The sequence below is a fragment of the Hypanus sabinus genome, chromosome 7 (assembly GCF_030144855.1).
Source record: "Hypanus sabinus isolate sHypSab1 chromosome 7, sHypSab1.hap1, whole genome shotgun sequence".
NCBI lineage: Eukaryota > Metazoa > Chordata > Chondrichthyes > Myliobatiformes > Dasyatidae > Hypanus > Hypanus sabinus.
Window position 1 is genome coordinate 145,021,894 of NC_082712.1, and position 19,928 is coordinate 145,041,821.

The 19,928-nt window shown below is 39.3% G+C and overlaps 1 protein-coding gene across 2 annotated transcripts in view; it reads right to left on the reverse strand.

Moving 5' to 3' along the window:
• LOC132397295 (USP6 N-terminal-like protein) overlaps nucleotides 1–19,928 on the reverse strand; it is a 181,046-nt gene that overhangs the window by 11,495 nt on the left and 149,623 nt on the right. For both annotated transcript variants that reach the window (XM_059975884.1, XM_059975883.1), the window contains one exon: nucleotides 9,372–9,524. In XM_059975884.1, coding sequence (XP_059831867.1) covers nucleotides 9,372–9,524 — 153 coding nt within the window. The remainder of the gene's footprint in view (nucleotides 1–9,371; nucleotides 9,525–19,928) is intronic.

Here is a 19,928-nt window from a genome sequence, read left to right on the forward strand (position 1 = left end):
AAACTGTGGTTCTTTACGATGATGGCTTCCACTCCAAGGGCTCACTGGCTGGCTGTTCTTCAATATCCCAAGGGCGCAACCTGGAAGATGAGTGCTCCTCCGGGGTGCTGAAGATTTGCGGCCCTGTGAATGAGTCGATTCTTGGCCGGTGTCATTGACTGAAGTGTCGTGGAAGAAAACAGAATATTGGGAACAGTTGACTGGCTATTGGCAGTCTCTGTACTTGGCAAATTGCTTTCTTGGTGGGGGAGAGTTTGCTGCTGATTCTCGAGTCAGAGAACTCAGGAAAAAATAGTGACACGGCAGACTTTAACATCATAATCAGTGAGTTGATTTTTTTTTGTTTTGTTAGCCCCCCTCCCACTGTGTGACACCTCTAGCCTGTGGCATGTCAAATTGTCAGGTGAATTATTAGCTTTTGTTGTACTGCCGATCATGGTCTCTCTCTCTCTCTCTCTCTGGGACTTGACTATTGCTTCCTTGGTGGGTGGTGGGTCCTGTTGCATTTTGCTATAGTAAGTGGGGGAGGGTTGATGCTTGCTGCTGCTTGTATGTGGAAGGGAGGGTTTTGGGGCTTTGGGGTTCTAACGCTTTTACTGTTACTCATTCTTTGGGGGACTCTTCTGTTTTCGTGGATGTTTTTGAAGACCAAGAATTCCAGGTTGTGTATTGTATACATTCTCTGATAATAAATGTAACTATTGAACTGCTAAATTATTGAAGAGATGTTGCAAATTTAGTCAAAACAAACAAAAAAGCAGATATAGCATTTAGGAAGCTGAGGTTGGTCAATCACTTTGAAGAATATAAAGGAAGTGGGAGAGGACAGACACATGGGAAATCAAGAGGTTAAGCAAACTGCTGCAACCTCTTCTTCCATATTACCAATAACGTAGTCATAATAAAGCCAACAACTGGAACTATCAAAATATTCCCTACAAGAGCAATTCAAAATTCCAAATAATTATATTTAACTTGATGTGTATCTCTGATAATACAAGAACACAAAAAAAAAGAAGTAATTTAAGTTTGTTAAAGGGGTGATCCAGGATTATGTATCTTTCCTGCCCTGACTTTTTGGTTACATAGTTACTTTCAAAAGCTGCATGGAATAACTTGAATTATTTTAAAGGCATTGTGGGATGTTGTTGGTGGTATAGTAGTGCATCATAAATCTGAATTTGTATGTGAGACAATTCAAAGATTTAAGAGTGAGCAGTAATGTGAACTGAAAATATTTTCCTTCAAATTCTCTTATTTTTTATGGTCACTTTTCTTCTGGAGCAATTCATTATAATGTCACTTATTTTTGTTAAGATAACCTGTAGAAGACTAAATTCCTCTTAAATTTCCTTTTTATGATTTCAATCCACAGAACTATTTAAAACCGTTTTTCTTCCCTTCTAATTCCACAGATAACTGTTTGTTGGTACACAAAATAAAACTCTATTCCCATTTACAATTATTAGATATTTTCAGGCCCCAATTTCAGAATTTTGCCAATATAGTTACATATTGGAAAATGAACTTTTGTGTGAATCTTCTCTTTGATTAATTTAGTTAATTCATTTGATGGTATCTAGGCAGTAAGTATTGAAAAGGTGGTTGTAATTCACCTTTATGAACTATTGCAATCCATCTGGCAAAGATGCAGTTGGGTAGCAAGCTCCAGGGTTTAGACAGAGTGTTAAGTTGGAGGGGAACATCAGGAAGGAGGCATTCCGCTGCATCTGATATCCTTTCCCCCCTAATGCTAGAGGTTGTGATTTTGGAAGGTGTTCTATCAAGTAACTGCAGTGCATTTTAAAGATACACATATTATAGCACAGTATGTCAGTGGTTGAGGTCCAGAGTGGTTGATTGGGTACCAATCAAGCGGGCTGCTTTGTTCTGGATTATGTTGATATTCTTCACTGTTGTTGGAGATGTACTCATTAGGCATTAAGTTCCTGACTTGTGCCTTCCAAAGGCAGAGAGGCTTTGATATGTCAAAAAGTAAATCAGTCACTGTGGGATATTCATCTATTGACTTGTCCTATATGTAGCTGATAGAGGCAGATAGACTCCTGAATATGCAAGGAATGGAGGGACATGGATCATGTACAGACAGAAGAAATTTAGTTTAATTCGGCATCATGTTCATTGCAGACATTGTGGACCAATGGGCCTATTTCTTTGCTGTACTGTTCTATGTTTTAGGTTCTGATCAGCTGTGTTCCTGATCAATGGTAACCATTCAACTTGCTTCCCCTGCAGGATGTTATGGTTTAGGACTCACCTATGGTCATACTGTTTAAAGAATAGATGGATTGACTCCTTGTTGGAGTTGGTTATTCCTCGACTCCTGCATGGGGCAAATGTCAGCTGCGACTTAACAACCCGTGCCTGAATGTTGGCTAGGTCTTGATGTAGAAAGATACAGACTTTTCCTTTTTATGGAGGAGTCCCAAGTGGATTTGAACTCTGCAATCATTGACAATTCTCACCATGATGAAAGGATGGGCATTACTGAAACATCTGAAGATGGTTCTTCAGGGTCTGAGGAACTGCTTTGATGATGACCTGGGAATGGAAAATTGACAATCCTACTTCTCAATTTGAGGTACAAATCTAACCATCGGAGTGTTTTCCCCTTGATGTTATTGACTTCAGTTTTACTTGGATTGATGATGATGGTTTTACCATCTTTTACAATAAAACAGGTGTTTAACATCATTATTTTTTCCTAGCAAACTGAACCTGGTTTTAATATTTCACATTAGAATGAAAATTATTATCCAGAATTAGAATAAAATAGGAAGAGGAAATTTACATTATTAATTTACTGGTTTAAATCAAACGTGATATTTTGCAACTTGGTTGGACTTATTAGGTCAATTTGTCAACTATTCCCTTTTAATATTTTAGGAAAAGTAAATACAACTTTCCAAAATCAATGATCAACAAGGAAGAAAGTTAATTTACTGCAAAGAGCAAATTATGGTCATCTTTACTGGATGCACAGAATCACAAAGTTTTACACTTGCTAAATATCCCAATAGCAAAATGCAACTTTCTCTTCTTTATGACATCATTTTCATCTTTAAGTGCTTATTTTTCATTTGCAATTAGGATTACATTAGTTCTATAATAGAAACAATGTTTTCACCCTTTCTTGTACAGTATATTGTATGGGATAATCTTTTACATGATATAAAGCCAGATCAGTTTGCATTGCAGTGCTCCTCTAAGCTTGGAAAAAGTGCATGAAGCAGGAATGTAAAATTTTGAACTTCAATTGAACTTTATTGCCTCCTTCCTTCAAATGTAAAGACAACCAATCTGTACAATAAATCATTAAGTCACCATAAGTCTAATCTATTTGTTTTCCTCTTTTGTTAAATTTTCATTCAATGAAAACATTATTCTTCAAGAGGGAGTGTGCAAAGGCCATATCTCAGTTTGGGTTCTATAAGAACAACTTTAAGTAATAAATGCATAACTTGAAAGTCCAGCACAATTACAGATTTAATTATCATAATATTCAAGCCAATTTAAATATTGCTTGATTGCCACTTGGAACTGCAAGCTCAAATACTGCTTATTTCCTCAAGGTAAAATTGAGAGGTGAAACTCATGATAGGGTAATTAAAATCAAAACAGCAGGTGCTGACATCGGAAATGAAAACAGAAAATTCCAGAAACACTCCATATTGCCTACTGGACTATGCTTTCTCTTGTCCTGCCTCCTGTAAAGACTTCATTGCCTCAGCTCCTCTGTCTTTATCGTATTTTCTCCAAAGATAATAATTTCCACACAGGTGCTTTTAAGATGTCTTCCTTCTTCCTGAACTGTGGCTTCACTTCTCCCATTGTTGAACATATCTCAGTTCTCATCTCTTCTCTCCTGAGCAGAGGAAGGATAGAATTCCATTGACTTCATCTTCAAATCCACCACATCTACATGCATGCCATGCAATTTCCATCAGCTTCAACAACTTCATGCACATCTCCCCATCTCCTCCCCATTCAACGTTCCAAAGGAACTCCCTGTTCAGCTCTTTGTACCTACTGTACCGACTACTTCTCTACAGCACTTTCATATTCAACCACAGGAGATGCTACACCTGTCCTTTTAACACTCTCCTTCCAACCATAAAAGGGCTCAAAAATTCCTTCCAAGTAAATGAGCAATTCACTAATCCAGCATTTGGTGCTCATAATGAGGTTTCCTCTACACTGAAGAAATCAAATGCAGATTGGATGACTACTGAAAACCACGTTTAATCTAAAGGGGTAACTTGGAGCACCCGGTTGCTTGCCACTTTAATTCTGCATGCCATACCAATTCAATATTATTCCTATGTTGTAATAATGATGTCCAATTTAAGCTTGCAGAATGTCAATTTTCCATTTGGACATATTATAACTCAGAAACAAAGACTATAACTTTGGGTAATTTGCCTTCTAAATCTGTCTCAGAACTGTCTATTTCTACTATAAGTCATTCATCAGTTGGTTCAACTCTTCTCATAGCCCAACCTCCTGGGCATGACCTATAGCCTTGCATCTTATACCTCTGTGTGCTCCTTTTTATTCTCACTCTCTAACTATTCTCACTTTTTTTCCTGGTTGCTCCACTAACCATGCGATTTCTACCACTTATCCGTACAACTCTGGCCTTCCCCTACCAGATCTATCTCATTTGTCTTATCCATCTCTCTCCCACGTCTGCAGTGCAATTCTTCTTCCACTTTTTCTGACACCACATTTTTCCACCAGTTCTGACGAAGTGTTTTCAATCTGAAACTAATGTGTCCACAGATGACCTACTGAGTGCTTCCAGCACTTTCTATTTTTCTCCATTATATTCTCTCCTTTTATTCCTGGTTAGGTAAATTGTACTTGGATAATTTGGATGATTTGCAATTAATACAGCCATAATACTGACAGCTTTACCTATAGGAAATGAGATGTGATGTCATTTTGAGAGAGAATAATGTGAAATTTCAGGTCAGATTTAATAACACTGCTACGGTATTGATTTTTATTCTCTTCATTGCTCAACAACTGGTTAAAGGGAGAAGCATTATGGTCAAGGAATGTTGGACTCTACCAAACGGTAAGTATTAGGATGGTGGTGGGAAATATAACACAGGCAGCTAGGTTGAAGTAAGAGTACTTAAGGTCTTGGTAATGAGCAGCAGAATACAACTGGAAAAAGCAGAGTGAGGAGACATAATGGATTTAGAAGCAAAACACATCCAAATTACTTTAATTCTTTATTAGAGATAAATTGATTTGGATGCTTGACTTCTGATTCCATTATGTCTTCTCATTCTCCTTATACTAAATTCCTTATGAGAGATTGGGACAGGGTATATTATATTTCAGCTGCCCAAGGCTTTCTAGCTACCAGAAGGTGTTCATTTTAAGGGTTGTGAGACTATTAGAGTTATGGAACTAGCCTTTCCAGAATAGGTTTTCAGACATGATAGGTTTGGTATGGAATCAGAAGCATTCAGCTTCAAAACTGGCAAATATCATACTTTTGATAGGTCAATCCACTACCCACACACAAGTTCACATTGTGGGTGATTTAATATTCCATTTATAGTGTCACTGTATGGTTTTTGTGTTCTCTTTAAAATCTTATTCAAAATATTGTCCTATATATCACCCCAGGAATTTTGTTTACTTGCCAATAAGGCTGAGTAGATGGCAAACAGTAGTTTGTGAAGATTTCAATATCTAACCATCACAGAAGCTGTGTAATTTGTTAATTAAGGACTATCCCCATGACCCACAAACTATCTGTATTGGAGACCCAAGGGAAGTAAATTCTGATCGAAAACACAAGAAATTTTACAGATGCTAGAAATCTGAAGCAACATGTACAAAATCAGCAAGTCAGGCAGCATCTATGGAGAGGAATAAAGAATCGCTGTTTAGGGTTGAGATCCTTCATCAGGACTGGAAAGTAAGGGTGCTAATGCCAGAATAAGAAGGTGGGAGTAAGGAAGAGCACAAGTTGACAGGTGATAGGTGATGCACCATCAATAACTCTAGGAGACTGGAAATGAACGATAGGCTTTCATTAACAGCAAAAAGGGAACAGGACATGTCGAAGACTGAGGGAGGAGTAGTGCCCCATTCGCCTTTATACAGGGGTCTATGGGAGGAGCCACAGGAGCAGTCAGCAGAGGGGTGTGTCCAGACAGGTATACATGGTTTACCACAATAGGTGATCAGGTGGGTGTGGGGGAGGGGGGGAGTGGGGAGAAATGGAAGGAAAAGGGGAACCAGAGGAGAAGTGAGCATGTGAGGCAAGTGAGGAGAAGAGAATGGTGAGAAGGTAACCAGAAAGGGGAATAGAGAAAGAGAAGGAGGGAGGGGTGAGAAATTACCAGAAATTAGCTAAATTGATGTTCATTCCAACAGGTTAGAGGCTACCCAGATGGAATATGAGATGTTATTCTTCCTTTCTGAGTTTGTTTCATCCAGTCAGTAAAGAAGGCTAAAGACAGACATGTCAGAATGGGAATAGAGAGGTCGAATTGAAATCAAAAGTAAATTCTGCTCCTTGGGTTGGGATGGCACTTCCACGATAAACTAACTCCTCAGAAATAGTTTCTCTTTATCTTAAATTGGAGAACAGAGTTTTGAGGAATGTGCCAAAATCAATAACAAAAATTAATGATAAAATTATAAGGAAGTACAGAAATCATTTGATTTCTAGTAATTGGCACACAGAAGAGTTAAATCATCACAGTAAGTTTTCAATTACTGTATGTGTAGAAATTTTAGAAATACTATTTTCAAGTGTTTAACCACCTCCATACATTATGCTATTGAAAAATAGTGCAGTTACCCCTGATGCCAACGGAATGTTTTTTCTGTTGTTTTGTTGGTCTGATATATGGTGTTAAGGGACATGGAACAGCAAACCTCATTTTGTGTCAAGGCAAGCTGAAGCCAATGTTCCTGCTAACTTATTAGGTCTATTAAAATCAAAAATGTTCCTGAAATAATTTTAAAAGAATTTGTACTTTGGATCGAATTTGTGGACCAATGCATTTTTTCTAATATAATTTACTGAAGAAGCTCAACAGACAACCAATTTCATTCAAAAGATCAAAGCAATTTGTACTGCACATATCTGTCTTTCTAATTAATTATTAATTATCCTGATTCTTCCAGTCTTTGAAGCCAGAGTTAATCAATGTAAATCAATGTAGAGATTATTTGAAAAACTGTTGTAACAATGTTTTAAATGCTGTGAATCTTCAACAGATGTTTGTGTAGCGGGCCTGGGGAAAATAATTACTGCAATGAGGATCCAAGGAAAAGTATGAAGGCCAACAGGTCAAATCCAGGCGCAAAGTTTATGGTATACCAGACAGCTGTAGTCTTTTGGCCATTCAGGGAAAGGCACGAAGAGCACCACCTCAAAAACTAGCACAAAACTCATGGCGTACCAGAGATTAGTGACCACTGCTCACCTGTACTTTTGAGTTATTATCTAGGCATCCCAAAGCACCAGAGAATTTCCATGGCATCTCCCCAAAATCCTCCAAATCTACTAGTAGAATATGTAAACCAATGTTAGTATCCCCTTTCTGGCCAATATTCCCAAAACTGTGTTCTCCACTCAGGCACCTCTGATGATCTTTATCAATGCTTAAAGCTCCAAAGTATGTTGCATTTTGCTTGTAACTAAGTAGGACACTTTACAAAATAATGAATGTGTTTGAGAGCATAATCAAATGACCAGAGTGATCAGCGTGAAACTTAAATGTGGAATTTGCTACTACTTGAATAGCTTAGCCCAATGGCACAGAACAGAGAAGTAAGCAAGAAAGAAGCTATAAAAGAGGGTGATGGGATGGGGGGGGGGTGTAGCAAATGAAATAAGGTTCAATTGGACTGAATGGCTTGCTTCTGCAATTTAAATTACCAATCTGATGAAAAATCACTACTTATTTCACAACTTCGCAACTGAAAAAACTTTACATGTCATTTCACCTTACGCTGGAAATATGATTCAGTGTGCGCGCGCACACACACACACGATCAGCTGACCCTGTCACCAATGTCATCTCCTGACTTCCTGAATGCCCCTCTCCCAACTTCTCATTCAGCCCTGGTGCTATTTTTCTATTTTCTAAGGACCTGATAGTCCAGACCACCAAATTTCTGATCACCCTGAGAAGACCTAAATTCTAAAATGTCTGAAAGTCCTGACTCACCTCCATCCAGGATCCAATCTAACCTTTTTTCTTTTCCTTGAGCTTGACCCATTCACTGTGAAACAACATCCTTCCTCAAGACACTGATTGTATCTATAATGACTTGGGGCTCTCTCTACAACTGCCTTGGCTTTAGTGCTAGCATCTTGTCTATTACCCAAATTGCCATTGCCATGCTGTGTAACCACACAATGCAAATTAACAAATATGCTTCAAGCTTTATGATACTGGTTACATTTTAAATGCAATACTTCAAATGGACACAAGGTGGCGCATAAACCCTAAAAATCAGATGGTGAACTAACAGGAAATGGATCCAAAATCTAAAGTGACCCCTGCTATTTGACAAACAGAAATATAAAAACTGTTACCACCTGACATTTTCAACCCATTAGTATTAATTATTTTTCACAAAATAAAATTTATTCCTGCATGAATTATCCTGGAGAAAAATAATCAGGTAATTTTATTTTATTAAGCGATAATTTTGTCAGAGTAAACAATAGAAGGCGGAAGAGAAAAAACCTTTCAACTGAGAAGTGAGATGGCATTTGAAAATCAAGATCATGCGATTAAATGTTCATGAATAATGTCTAGCCAGAGCTGGCAACTCTGTACAAATAGGGATTTGTCTTCAGAAATTATGGTTGGTACTGGTTTGTACCAAACAAAAATCTGTATTTGCTGAAGTACTATGTAGAAATCATGGTTACATGGACTAAATTACAGAGTATTATACCCTAAAACTCAACACACAACTTTTGTAAAACATGTCAAATATCAAATATCAATACCACTTACTTATATTAATATTTATACTTTGGCAATTCACAGACATGATGTTAATTGCAGACTTTTTTTCTATTATAGAGAATAAAACACTATTGGAAATTCACTACTGGCCAAAAGTTCATACGTTCACAATATGAACATTCCTCTGCGGCTTACAAGCTGGGTAAGGCAGAGTGAAAACGGGAAGATGGGTGGTGGTAAAAAGCTCATAACGGGTAGGAAGGAGCAGAAAAGTGAAGTTACTTAAAATAATGGAAATTAAAATATAATAGTTATTGAAAAATATCTTTCTGCATTCAACAACATTCAACAAGAGTTGTTAAATGATGTCTGTTTGGATTTGCTACATACCTGGCGGAGGAAGTTCAAGCTTCAGTTTTCTAAGCTCATTTATTGACTTTTCCAGTTGATCAATAACAAAATCATCTTCATAATGAAAGTTTTTAGACATAATTTCTTGAAGAAATTCTCGGAGATCTTCCAATGACATCTTCACAAGGTGCTCTGATTTGAAAACATACTCATTAATACATATTACTATTTTAATTCTAATTCAACAGTTGTGATGTTATATATGAGAAATACCAGTGAAACATTATTTTGTTTATAATTAATAAGAGTAATGAATGATATCAAACACTTTATCAACATACTAATAAAAGTAGTTCAATCCATTTCAATTGTCAAATATTCAATCATGAATTTGTACAGGCATCTCTCAGACAGGCAAGGTTTATGGTCAAAATAAAATATTAATAACAGGAAAATTATAATGTTATGTTTAGGGCATTGCCTTTCTTATCTCTGTTGATCCCTCTTCAATTTTATATTTTGGTTTTGTTTTAAGAAATATTTTAACAATTTGAAAATTTCACCTTTCATCTCAATATTTTAAAATCCCTATGCCTTCAGCATATGCCAAATTCAGGTGGCATATGGCTGCAGTACTTAATCATAACTTAATTGTTGTTATATCCAATAGCTTAATGCAAGTAAACTTGCACAGATGCAAACCAATTCTTAAAACGTGTGTGTAGTGAAGTACACTGGTGTTCTTGCTGCCCTGACACTTTGTCTAGATTGGCCCAAGATTGGAACATTCTTTATTCAATGCAGTTTTTTAAAAATTTTTTTAAATTTTTTTCTTTACAAACAATATCTCTGTGTCTGGCATAATGTATCAAGGTCACTCCATGTGGTACCCTTGGTTCCTAATTATACTCATCACATCTGGTACATTTGACTCATACAACTTCATTGCTTCCACTGAAAACAATACTCATGCAAGTATCTTCATTCTTTTAGATTGTATGTACATATAGATACACAGTTTTATAAATTTTCCCAGCACCAATTTAATCATTTTCTTGGCTTTCTCATCTACAACCATCATCAACATAGTCATCATGCACTGTGTTGCATTGACGTGCGCAATCATGGTCTTATCCATGACTATGATGGTTCTTGGCAAATTTTTCTACCCATGGCTTCATGTAACCTTGATTAAGGGGCTAAGCAGGTCCTCAAAGCCCTGTCTTGTGTAGAAGACAGATCTTGGTTATAGACCTGTCCAGACAGCTAGTCTTGGTCTTGATGCACACCTGCCCCACAAATGCTCTTCTGTCTGGAAAGACCTGAATGAATATTCCCACAATGAATCAGTTTTGAGGCACAGTATTGTCAACTATAAGCACAATGTGTCTTGAGAGGAAATTATGTTTTATACCTGACCATATCTTATGTTCCTGTAACTGATAAATACTACTTGACCCACCATTTCCAAAACAAGTTTGATATGTATTGGACCTGCTTTCATTTACAATGAGCATAAATGTCTTCCCTTTGGAACTTTCCTGGTGGTAAGGATAGCGAGCTCTTCAGAAACAACAGATGGTTGGATGTCAGTGATTCCAAATCATTTGAAAGAGAGGATGCTTTAGTAATTGGATGACCATTGATAAAAGCCTCTACTTCACCTTCATGGTGGAGTTGAGAACCTTTTGTACAGACCTGATCAATCTCTCCCATGTTCCTCCATGATGTAAACCAGCTGGGGGATTAAAATCCATTTAATTCCTTTTGAAGGACATCACTGATCCAAAAATGATTCCACTTCTCAATGGCTTCCCGCAGTTCGCGCTCAGCTCCAATAAATATGTTGCATTATGAGAGCACTGTTCACAAACCTATCCTTGTCTTGCTATAAAGTGTCTAAGTGCAATAACAAAAGGAACCCATGTCTCAAGAAGATGCTACTTTAAGTATTAGACATGTAAGTATGACCCCATACCTCTTCATTGTATTCCTTCAGCACTTCGCCTCAAAAGATCCAAGGTAGTCCACTTGTACATGTGTAAACAGAGGTTCATATAGACAGACTCTGTCCAAGAGGCAAATTTGCCACGTGCTAGCATACTGGAGCTGTGTGCAACTATTGAAAACAACACCCTTAGACAGGATTCTTCTTATAGCTGTACTAGTACTGGGAATCCAATTGTTTTGGTGCAACATGGATAACATGTGGTTACGGCCACCATGTCCCACCTCTTGATGTACATGAATCAGAATGAGGGCTGAGATATGAAGATCCTTTGATAGTATAGCAGGATGTTTAGACTCTTCAGGCATGGCTGCCCAACTAAGCTGTTCAACATCACTCTCAAGACACCATCTTCAAGTACTGAAATGAGCTTGAAATATGGCTGTTCCTTTTCATACTTTCTCCCCTTTACAAACTTGAGAAATCATTTGGAAATGTCTTTCTTTAGTAAAACCCAATTATCTCTATTTCAGCCTTTCTGATTCCTCCCCAGAGAGACAATCTCAACCAATCTGACCTTTAGTCTTCTCAATTTCTCTCTCTCTCCAAATAACACCCTTATTGTTCTTCATCCAAGTCAGACTGAGTAAGACTAAAGTTCAATTGCCTTCTCTTCCTGACTAAGAAACAAAAAGCAGGTTCTTAAATCTAAAAATCCAGGTCACTATCTTCCTCAAATGGGCCCAAGACAAGAAGTAATGGATTATAAGTGTTACTGTGTCTACCTCCTCTTCAAACAACATGGCATTCATTGTAACACTCTTCTTGACTTCCAGAACACACAGGCTGGAAATTCTGTAATTTCATGCTGAAGAAGACAGTGAGGCCTTGACACCCATGACTCATTCCTCAGAAATGCTTTCACCTTCAAACCTCTGGAGCCCACATCTGCCAGGTAGCTTGAAGTATTTCGATACCTCAATTAAGATGCTTGTGAGACCAGAGTTTCTGAAACTCTGCTTACAACGAAGGTTCAGAACCTGGATGTTTCAATCTTGAAATACTTCAGCACAGAAGTCCTATCAGTATTAGTCCAAAACACTGAATCATGAAGCTGCATGCACACCCTTTCTTCCACTATGTGTCCATATGGCTTGCCATTGTAGCAGCAGTGAGCTCCATATGAGGGATAGAAAATGACTTCAACAGAGCTACCCTAGATTTTCCATGATAAAACTGCTACATCTGAGAGGATGTGTTGTGCAACATTAGGTAGTTACTACTTCATAGCCACCTTTGTGTCCGTCTGTAAAGTGCTGTAACTGTGCAGCAGTAATTTCTCCAAAATCCAAGGGTTTCAAACATTTAACAACCTTCTTACATACAGTGGATCTTGTAAGATCTTCTTAGATCTATCAGACTTAGGTTTCCTAAAGTATCATAGGTAGAACTAACCAGGGAGACGATCCCCCTTCTGGTGAGTGGTCTATCTTGGATCGTACCTTAAACTTGAAAGTAGCAGACTGAATGCACTATTACACATCCAGTACTCTCTCTACTGAATCTTAATCCACACCTTTCATGTCTTTTGCTCTTTGCTCTTCTAATATCAGCTAGTTTGCTATGTCTGTTGCTTATCCACTTTGTAAGTTGAAAGCCTCCTTTAGCACAAATGGAAACAAGGTCATGATACAGAGACACCACTTCTTCCTCAGAGGGCACTGATGTAAGGTAGTCATCAACATAGAAGCAATGCAAAACCTTGTCCAGTCTCACAGCTGAACTGTTCTTCATTGTGTTCTGCCCACTTCCTAAGAGTGAAGTTGGCACAGCTCGCTGATAAAGTTGTTCCAAAGAGAGGTACCACCATATCTTGGCTGGGGTCACCATCAGGCCACCAGAGTAACCTCAGCAGATCTGCATCTTCTACTGGTACTTTAACCTGATGAAACATTGATTAAATATCTTCCATGATCACCACTGGTTGTTTTCTGAATCTGGTTATGACTCCAAATCAGTCAGCTAGAAAATCTGGTCCTGGTAAAGGCTGAGCATTAAGTGGAATTCTCTGAAAAGTTGCACCACAGGCAAACACAACATGAAGATTCCTTTTTCTGGGGTGATAAACACCATTATGTGGAATATACCACTTTTCAATCACTGTGTTTCAGATCCTCTGCTGACATTCTTTTAGCATAATCTTTGGAGTTATCCTACTTCATGAAAGCTGTGTAGTCAGTGTGAAATGACAAATCCTTCTTAAACCTCTTCCTTAGAGTTAGAGCATGCTGTTCAGCAACTTTTCTATTATTTGGCATGTCGACCTCTTTCTTTCTCAAGGGTAAACTAACCTTGCTGTGGCCATTCACCAGTTTTGTGGAATTTGTAACCAGTTCCATAAACGTGGTTTTCTCTTGACAAACCAGGTTGTTCATCTTGACTGCATCCAGAGAAGTCTGCCTTGAACTGCTGCTGTCAAAGCTCATCCAAGTTTAAAACTGAGATCCTGTTAACTGTCAGCTCTGACTGTACACAGTCTCACCCATCACCATAGTCTCCTTTCAATGGTCCATTCATTGTACAGCCCAACATTGTTCTAATGCATAAGATCCATCATTTGCAAGAGCTCCAATACCTTAGGCACACTTGTCTCTACCAACAGCTCAATTTCTGAAGCAATCTCTGGCAAATGGACATTTTTCTGTGTACAGATGTTAGGTAGTTCCAATAGTTTTCACTATCTAAGCCAGCCACTTCCAATCCTGAAACAATATAGCTACTCATGATCTTCTCTTAACCAATGGTGGGTAAGAGAATACATGTCCTTTTCTCTCAGAGGCTGAGCTTGTTCATGAGGCCCATTATACAGAACACTTGATCTAGGAAAGCATAAGTAACCAGTGTATTGTTACCCTTTTTAGACTTTACTTGTATTGGAACAATGGGAAGTTTACAATCATGATCACCAGCCTCTGTAAGGCCATTAGATACCAGGTCACTACTCAGTGCTGCATCTGATTCTTTCACAGTTTGTTTTGAATCTGCAGCCTCTGTGAATATGAAGTGTGCTGGGATGCTTGCCACTGCATGCCTTGCATGAAAGATGCTCCCTGCTACCTTGCTGATGTATCCTGTACACAAGCAGTCAGAGCAGACACCACTTTCTTTTAGGAAGGCAATCTTCTCACCATGAGTCCTTTTCTCCAGCAGAGGGCATAAATCCAATTGATGATCACCCTTGAAGAACAAACATTTTTGGCTGACAAGACTGTAACGCCCTGGGAAAGGTTTCACTGCTAATGTAATGATCTTTCTGTAGAAGCAATGTTTGGGTTATGGTTAGAGATAACGGGTGCTTTGGAATGCAAGCTGTCCAACGATGGGAGGCTGTTTCGTGCCGTGTGCTTGACACCACAGTGATCTGGGTCTTTTGTTCGACGGGAGATGAAGAGAGAGGATGCCGGAGCAGAGCCATGATCCAACGAAAGCCGGGGAGATCGAAAGAGGATCGACGAAAGGCTCCATGAACTCCAAAGTATGCACATTCGACTGTTTCATTAAAAGGGGCTCTTTTTGTTTTGCTTTTTCTTCACTAATCCTGAAGTCAAATTAAGATTTATAAAGCTAAATCATTTAATTGTATGCAGTGTACTGTCTGTTATTTCGCGGTACTGATTTGTAACGGTAACAAATCACGCAGCAACCACACAAACAGGAGGGGTTTGGGGGGGACTCGCATCTCAATCTCATCCATTTGCCAGGGCAAGAGATTGTCTTCCCCAGCTGACAGAACGTGAGGACTAAAAGACCATTTCCCTCCATTAGTAGCTCCAGGTTCAGATTTAGCTTTACTTCTCACAGTTGCCACAGTAGTGGCAAAGCTGCTTCCTTTTGCCTTAGGACAAAATTGTCACTTAATTTTGTTTACATCTTTCCTTTTTGCCAGTGATGTAACATCTTGCATATTCCCAAACACTAGGCATATAACAATCTTTACTATCCTTTCTATAAAATTACCACCACCAGTGGAAGTAATCTTATGGTTGTGCCTTTCTTGCATTTTACAGACCACTGTTCTTTATTTATCCCTAAGCATATAGGGCAATTTCTTTACGACAATCTACTTATTAGCAGGCACATCCAGTAAGTAGAGCAAGTACTTTACTGTAGTTCTTCCATAGCATTACAACAGACTGTCATGTCTTCAGATTTGATAGGTACCGAGGAAAGAGCCTTTTGCATGTAAGGTAGATGCAATTTTCTGTTCATTGCCAAAATGATCCTGTAGTAAAGCCTTAGCTTTAGATATCTTTTTTTAGGGTCAATTTGTTGGCAACTTCTGACAAATTCTCTAGGATGACCTCTAGTGTACTGTTCAAGGAAATAAGAGGAAGACAATACAGCTGTCAGTCTTGCTTTCAACACTGTTTTCAAAAGCGTTCATGAATACATGATAATGCTATGGGTCTCCAATGAAGATTTGAATCCCTCTTTTAGGCAAAGATTAGACGCGTTGCTGTTGTACCAATAAGATTGCTATTTCATTTTGCTTCCTCATAATATCAATAGTGCTATTTTGACCTCCATCATCTAAAACAAGAGTGTTTCCATGTTGTAAGTTAGTGTCCCCATGAGCATGTTGAACCATAGGATATGACATAGGTTCAAAGTGTCTCAATAATTATGCAGACTGAGAGTAAACAGTCTGAACTACCTCCTGGGAGTTTTGTTCATGCATCACAAACACTTGAGAAACAAATTAATCGACTTTGATATGGAGTGCTTTTGTTTTTCTTTGTGCTTGTCAATATAAGAATTCACACCATAGGACTGTCCTCCAGAGCACTTTTAGCACTCACTACACTTGAAGCCCGAAGCACAATAACTCCAGCCATATATGAGGGAATTTCTTCCCCCAAATTAAGCTGTTCCTTCCTTTCTCGAGGCTCTTCATCTTGCTCTTCCAGCACACATTTGTCCTTCAATAATTGTTGATATGCCATTAAGGCAGCTAAATCAGTCTCTGCTTTAATGCGTACAGAGAAGGTAGTAGATACAGATTTTTTTTACTGACATTAGACACACTGTCATTCAGTTTCACACCATCCTGTGGGTCACCAACTCTATGCACAGTCAAAACATGGTTTGGAATTTGAGAAACATTGTCTGATGGAAGGTGAGACACATATTCACTTGCTGCAACAACACGACCGTTCAATATAACATGTTTGGATCAACCATTGTTTTGTATCCTCTATGAATGTATTGTATTAGTAATCAACATATGAAAAAAAGTTCTGTTTTTCTAGTTCAGCCTTGGGAAGTAATGAGAATAGCATGTGATGTTGCTTAGCAACAGCTTCACAGAAATTAGTCAAGTCCTCAAGATGAGTTAGCACTTGTAAGGTATTTTCTTTAATTTTCATAAGATCATTAATTAATGGGAGTGTGGCAGGAGCCATCTTGAATTTTTCTTATTATCATCGGAGTTAAGAGAGTCTGCGCAGGTGTGTGATGGTGGGCAGTGAAGCGGGGAAGATTTAAAAAGGGCAGAAATCATAAATCGGTTTTCGTTTGGAGAAGGGAACCGGAGGATCAGAACGGGAGTGCGGCGGGAGCCATCTTGAATTTTTCTTATTATCATCGGAGTTAAGAGAGGTGGGACTGCGCAGGTGTGTGACGGCGGGCAGTGAAGCGGGGAAGATTTAAAAAGGACACAGCCTTATACAGCAGGCAGCGGAGTGAGCCGGGAGTAGAGTGAAGACTTAAGGGCTTGGGCTCAACAGGCTTAGGCGGAAGCGGACAAGGCAAGGTAGGTTTAGGTTTCAGTTTTTCCTGTTATTTGAGGAAAGGGGAAGTATGAGTGTGAGGGCAGCTTGTTGTTCTCGGTGTCGGATGTGGGAGGTCCTGGAGTCTCCCAGCCTCTCGGAAGTCCACATCTGTGCCAGGTGCGCTGAGCTGCAGCTCCTAGGGGACCATGTTAGGGAACTGGAGCTGCAGCTCGATGACCTTCGTCTGGCCAGGGAAAGTGAGGAGTTCATAGAGAGGAGTTACAGGTAGGTGGTCACACCAGAACCACGGGAGATAGACAGGTGGGTCAAAGTTAGGAGGGGAAGGGGAAGAGTCAGTTACTATTGAGTACCCCAGTGGCTGTACCCCTTGACAATAAGTTGGGGGGGGGGGACATCCTACCTGGGGGAAGCAACAGTGGCCGTGCCTCCAGCACAGAGTCCGGCCCTGTAGCTCAGAAGGGTAGGGAAAGGAAGAGGAAGGCAGTAGTAATAGGGGACTCGATAGTTAGGAGGTCAGATGGGCGATTCTGTGGACACGATCAGGAGACCCAGATGGTAGTTTGCCTCCCTGGTGCCAGGGTTCAAGATGTTCAAGATGTTTCTGGTCACGTCCAAGATATCCTGAAGTGGGAGGGTGAGGAGCCAGAGGTCGTGGTACATATAGGTACCAATGACATAGGTAGGAAAAGGGAATTGGTCCTGAAATGAGAATATAGGGAGTTAGGAAGGCAGTTGAGAAGAAGGACCACAAAGGCAGTATTCTCAGGATTACTGCCTGTGCCACGCGACAGTTAGAGTAGGAATGGAATGAGGTGGAGGACAAATGCTTTGCTGAGAGATTGGAGCAGGGGGCAGGGATTCAGGTTTCCAGATCATTGGGACCTTTTTTGGGGCAGGTGTGTCCTGTACAAAAAGGACGGGTTACACTTGAATCCTAGGGGAACCAATATCCTGGCGGGGAGATTTGCTAAGGCTACCTGGGAGACTTTAAACTAGAATGGTTGGGGTGGGAATCAATTTGAAGAGACTAGGAGAGAGGAGGTTAGTTCACAAATAGAGAAAGTTAGTAGACAGTGTGTGAGGGAGGATAGGCAGGTGATAGAGAAGGGGAGCACTCAGACCAAAGATGTAGGGGAGAAGGAAGAAAAAGATTATAAAGTTGATCGCATAGTTAGGGATAAACAGAGTGGAAGAGGTGGAGAGTTTCTTAAATGCATCTATTTTAATGGTAGGAGCATTGTAAGAAAGGTGGATGAGCTTAGAGCATGGATGAGTGCTGGAGAGAGAACTTCTGGGTTTTCCCAATCCGTGGTTGGTTGAATCCGCGCATGCAGAACTTGCGGACAAGGAGGGCCGACTGTATACTCAGTCAGCTGCATTGAGCAGACCAGGTTTGTATATCTAACACTAATCTCCTGAAAGAAACACGCTGTTCCTATTCCTATCATTCAAAAAGATTACTGGGCAAACAGAGGAAAATATTAAATAATGTTCTCAAAACCTCCTTGAAGAATTGCAGCTTTTCCACTGACTCCTGAAAATCTCTGGTGCCTGACTGTTGAGATGGGGAAAAAAGGACTTAGGATGCTATTGAGAACCCCCACAGCATGCACTGGATGCTTATAGATGCCATGCATAAACAATTTTCCTCACAATTAACTCCCTTTGACTCTGTCTGCATTTGACTGTCTGTTATTCAGATTTTAAGCACTGTGTTAATAATATTGAATTTACACAATATATTTTAAGTTAATGTGAAAGGGAAAGTATGATTTAACAGACTAACTTAGAGACCACTGCAGACAACAAATATATTTTTATTGTAACTTGAAACTCCAGTCTGCCAAATGCTTTCTGACAGAAGTTTCCTGCTATTCAAATAACACAGCTTATTTGTCAGATTTCCTGTAGGAAGAAGTATTTCTGTTATTCATAATTCAGATCTAGAACTTGTATTAATACATATAATGTCACACAGGGGAGAAAATGATAGGAGGTAAAAGCTGAAAGTTTAGTCCATGGCTTCCAGCTCCTCCAGCACAAATGGAAAGGTACTTAGTTCTCCATAAGTTCTCACCTCTCTTTATAGAACATGTACGAAAAGGACAGCACAGCCCTTTGCCCATAAGGTTGTGCTGACCTATATAAACTTACTACACAATGATCACTCTAACCCTTCCCATTTACACAGCCCATAAACCTGCATTTTTCTTACTTTCATATGCTTATCAAAGAGTCTCTAAAGTGTCCTTATTGTTTCTGCCTCTACCACCACCTGGCAGTGTGCTCCAAACACAAACCACTTGCTGTGTGAAAAACCTACTTCTGACAAAACCCCTAAACTTTCCTCTACTCACCTTAAACAGATGTCCTCTAGTATTGGCTATTGATACCCTGAGAAAAATGAAAAGGATGTCTACTCCAACTATGCCGCTCATAAATCTTACACACTTCTATCAAGTTGTCTTAATTCTCCTTCACTCCAAAGAGAAAAACAAACTCGCTCAACCTCATAAGACATGCTCCCTAACCCAGGCAGCATCCTGGTAAATCTCCTCTGCACCTTCTCTAAAGCTTTCAGTTGTCAGCTTACCCAAAGAATATAAAATATATGGCTGTACCAACCAATTTGCCAATTGAAGATGCATATGTGCCAGCACGTAATCCAAAACCATCAATTCCCTACCTACTTATACATATTTTTCTCTGAATATCTCTTAAATCTACTATTGTGTCTTGTTTCACCAACTCTCCTAGAAGCATGTTCCAGACATCACATTCCGTGTAGAAAACTTGTCATGTAACTCTCCTTTAGGAATCTCCTCTCTTATTTTAAACCTATGTCTTCTTGTGTTT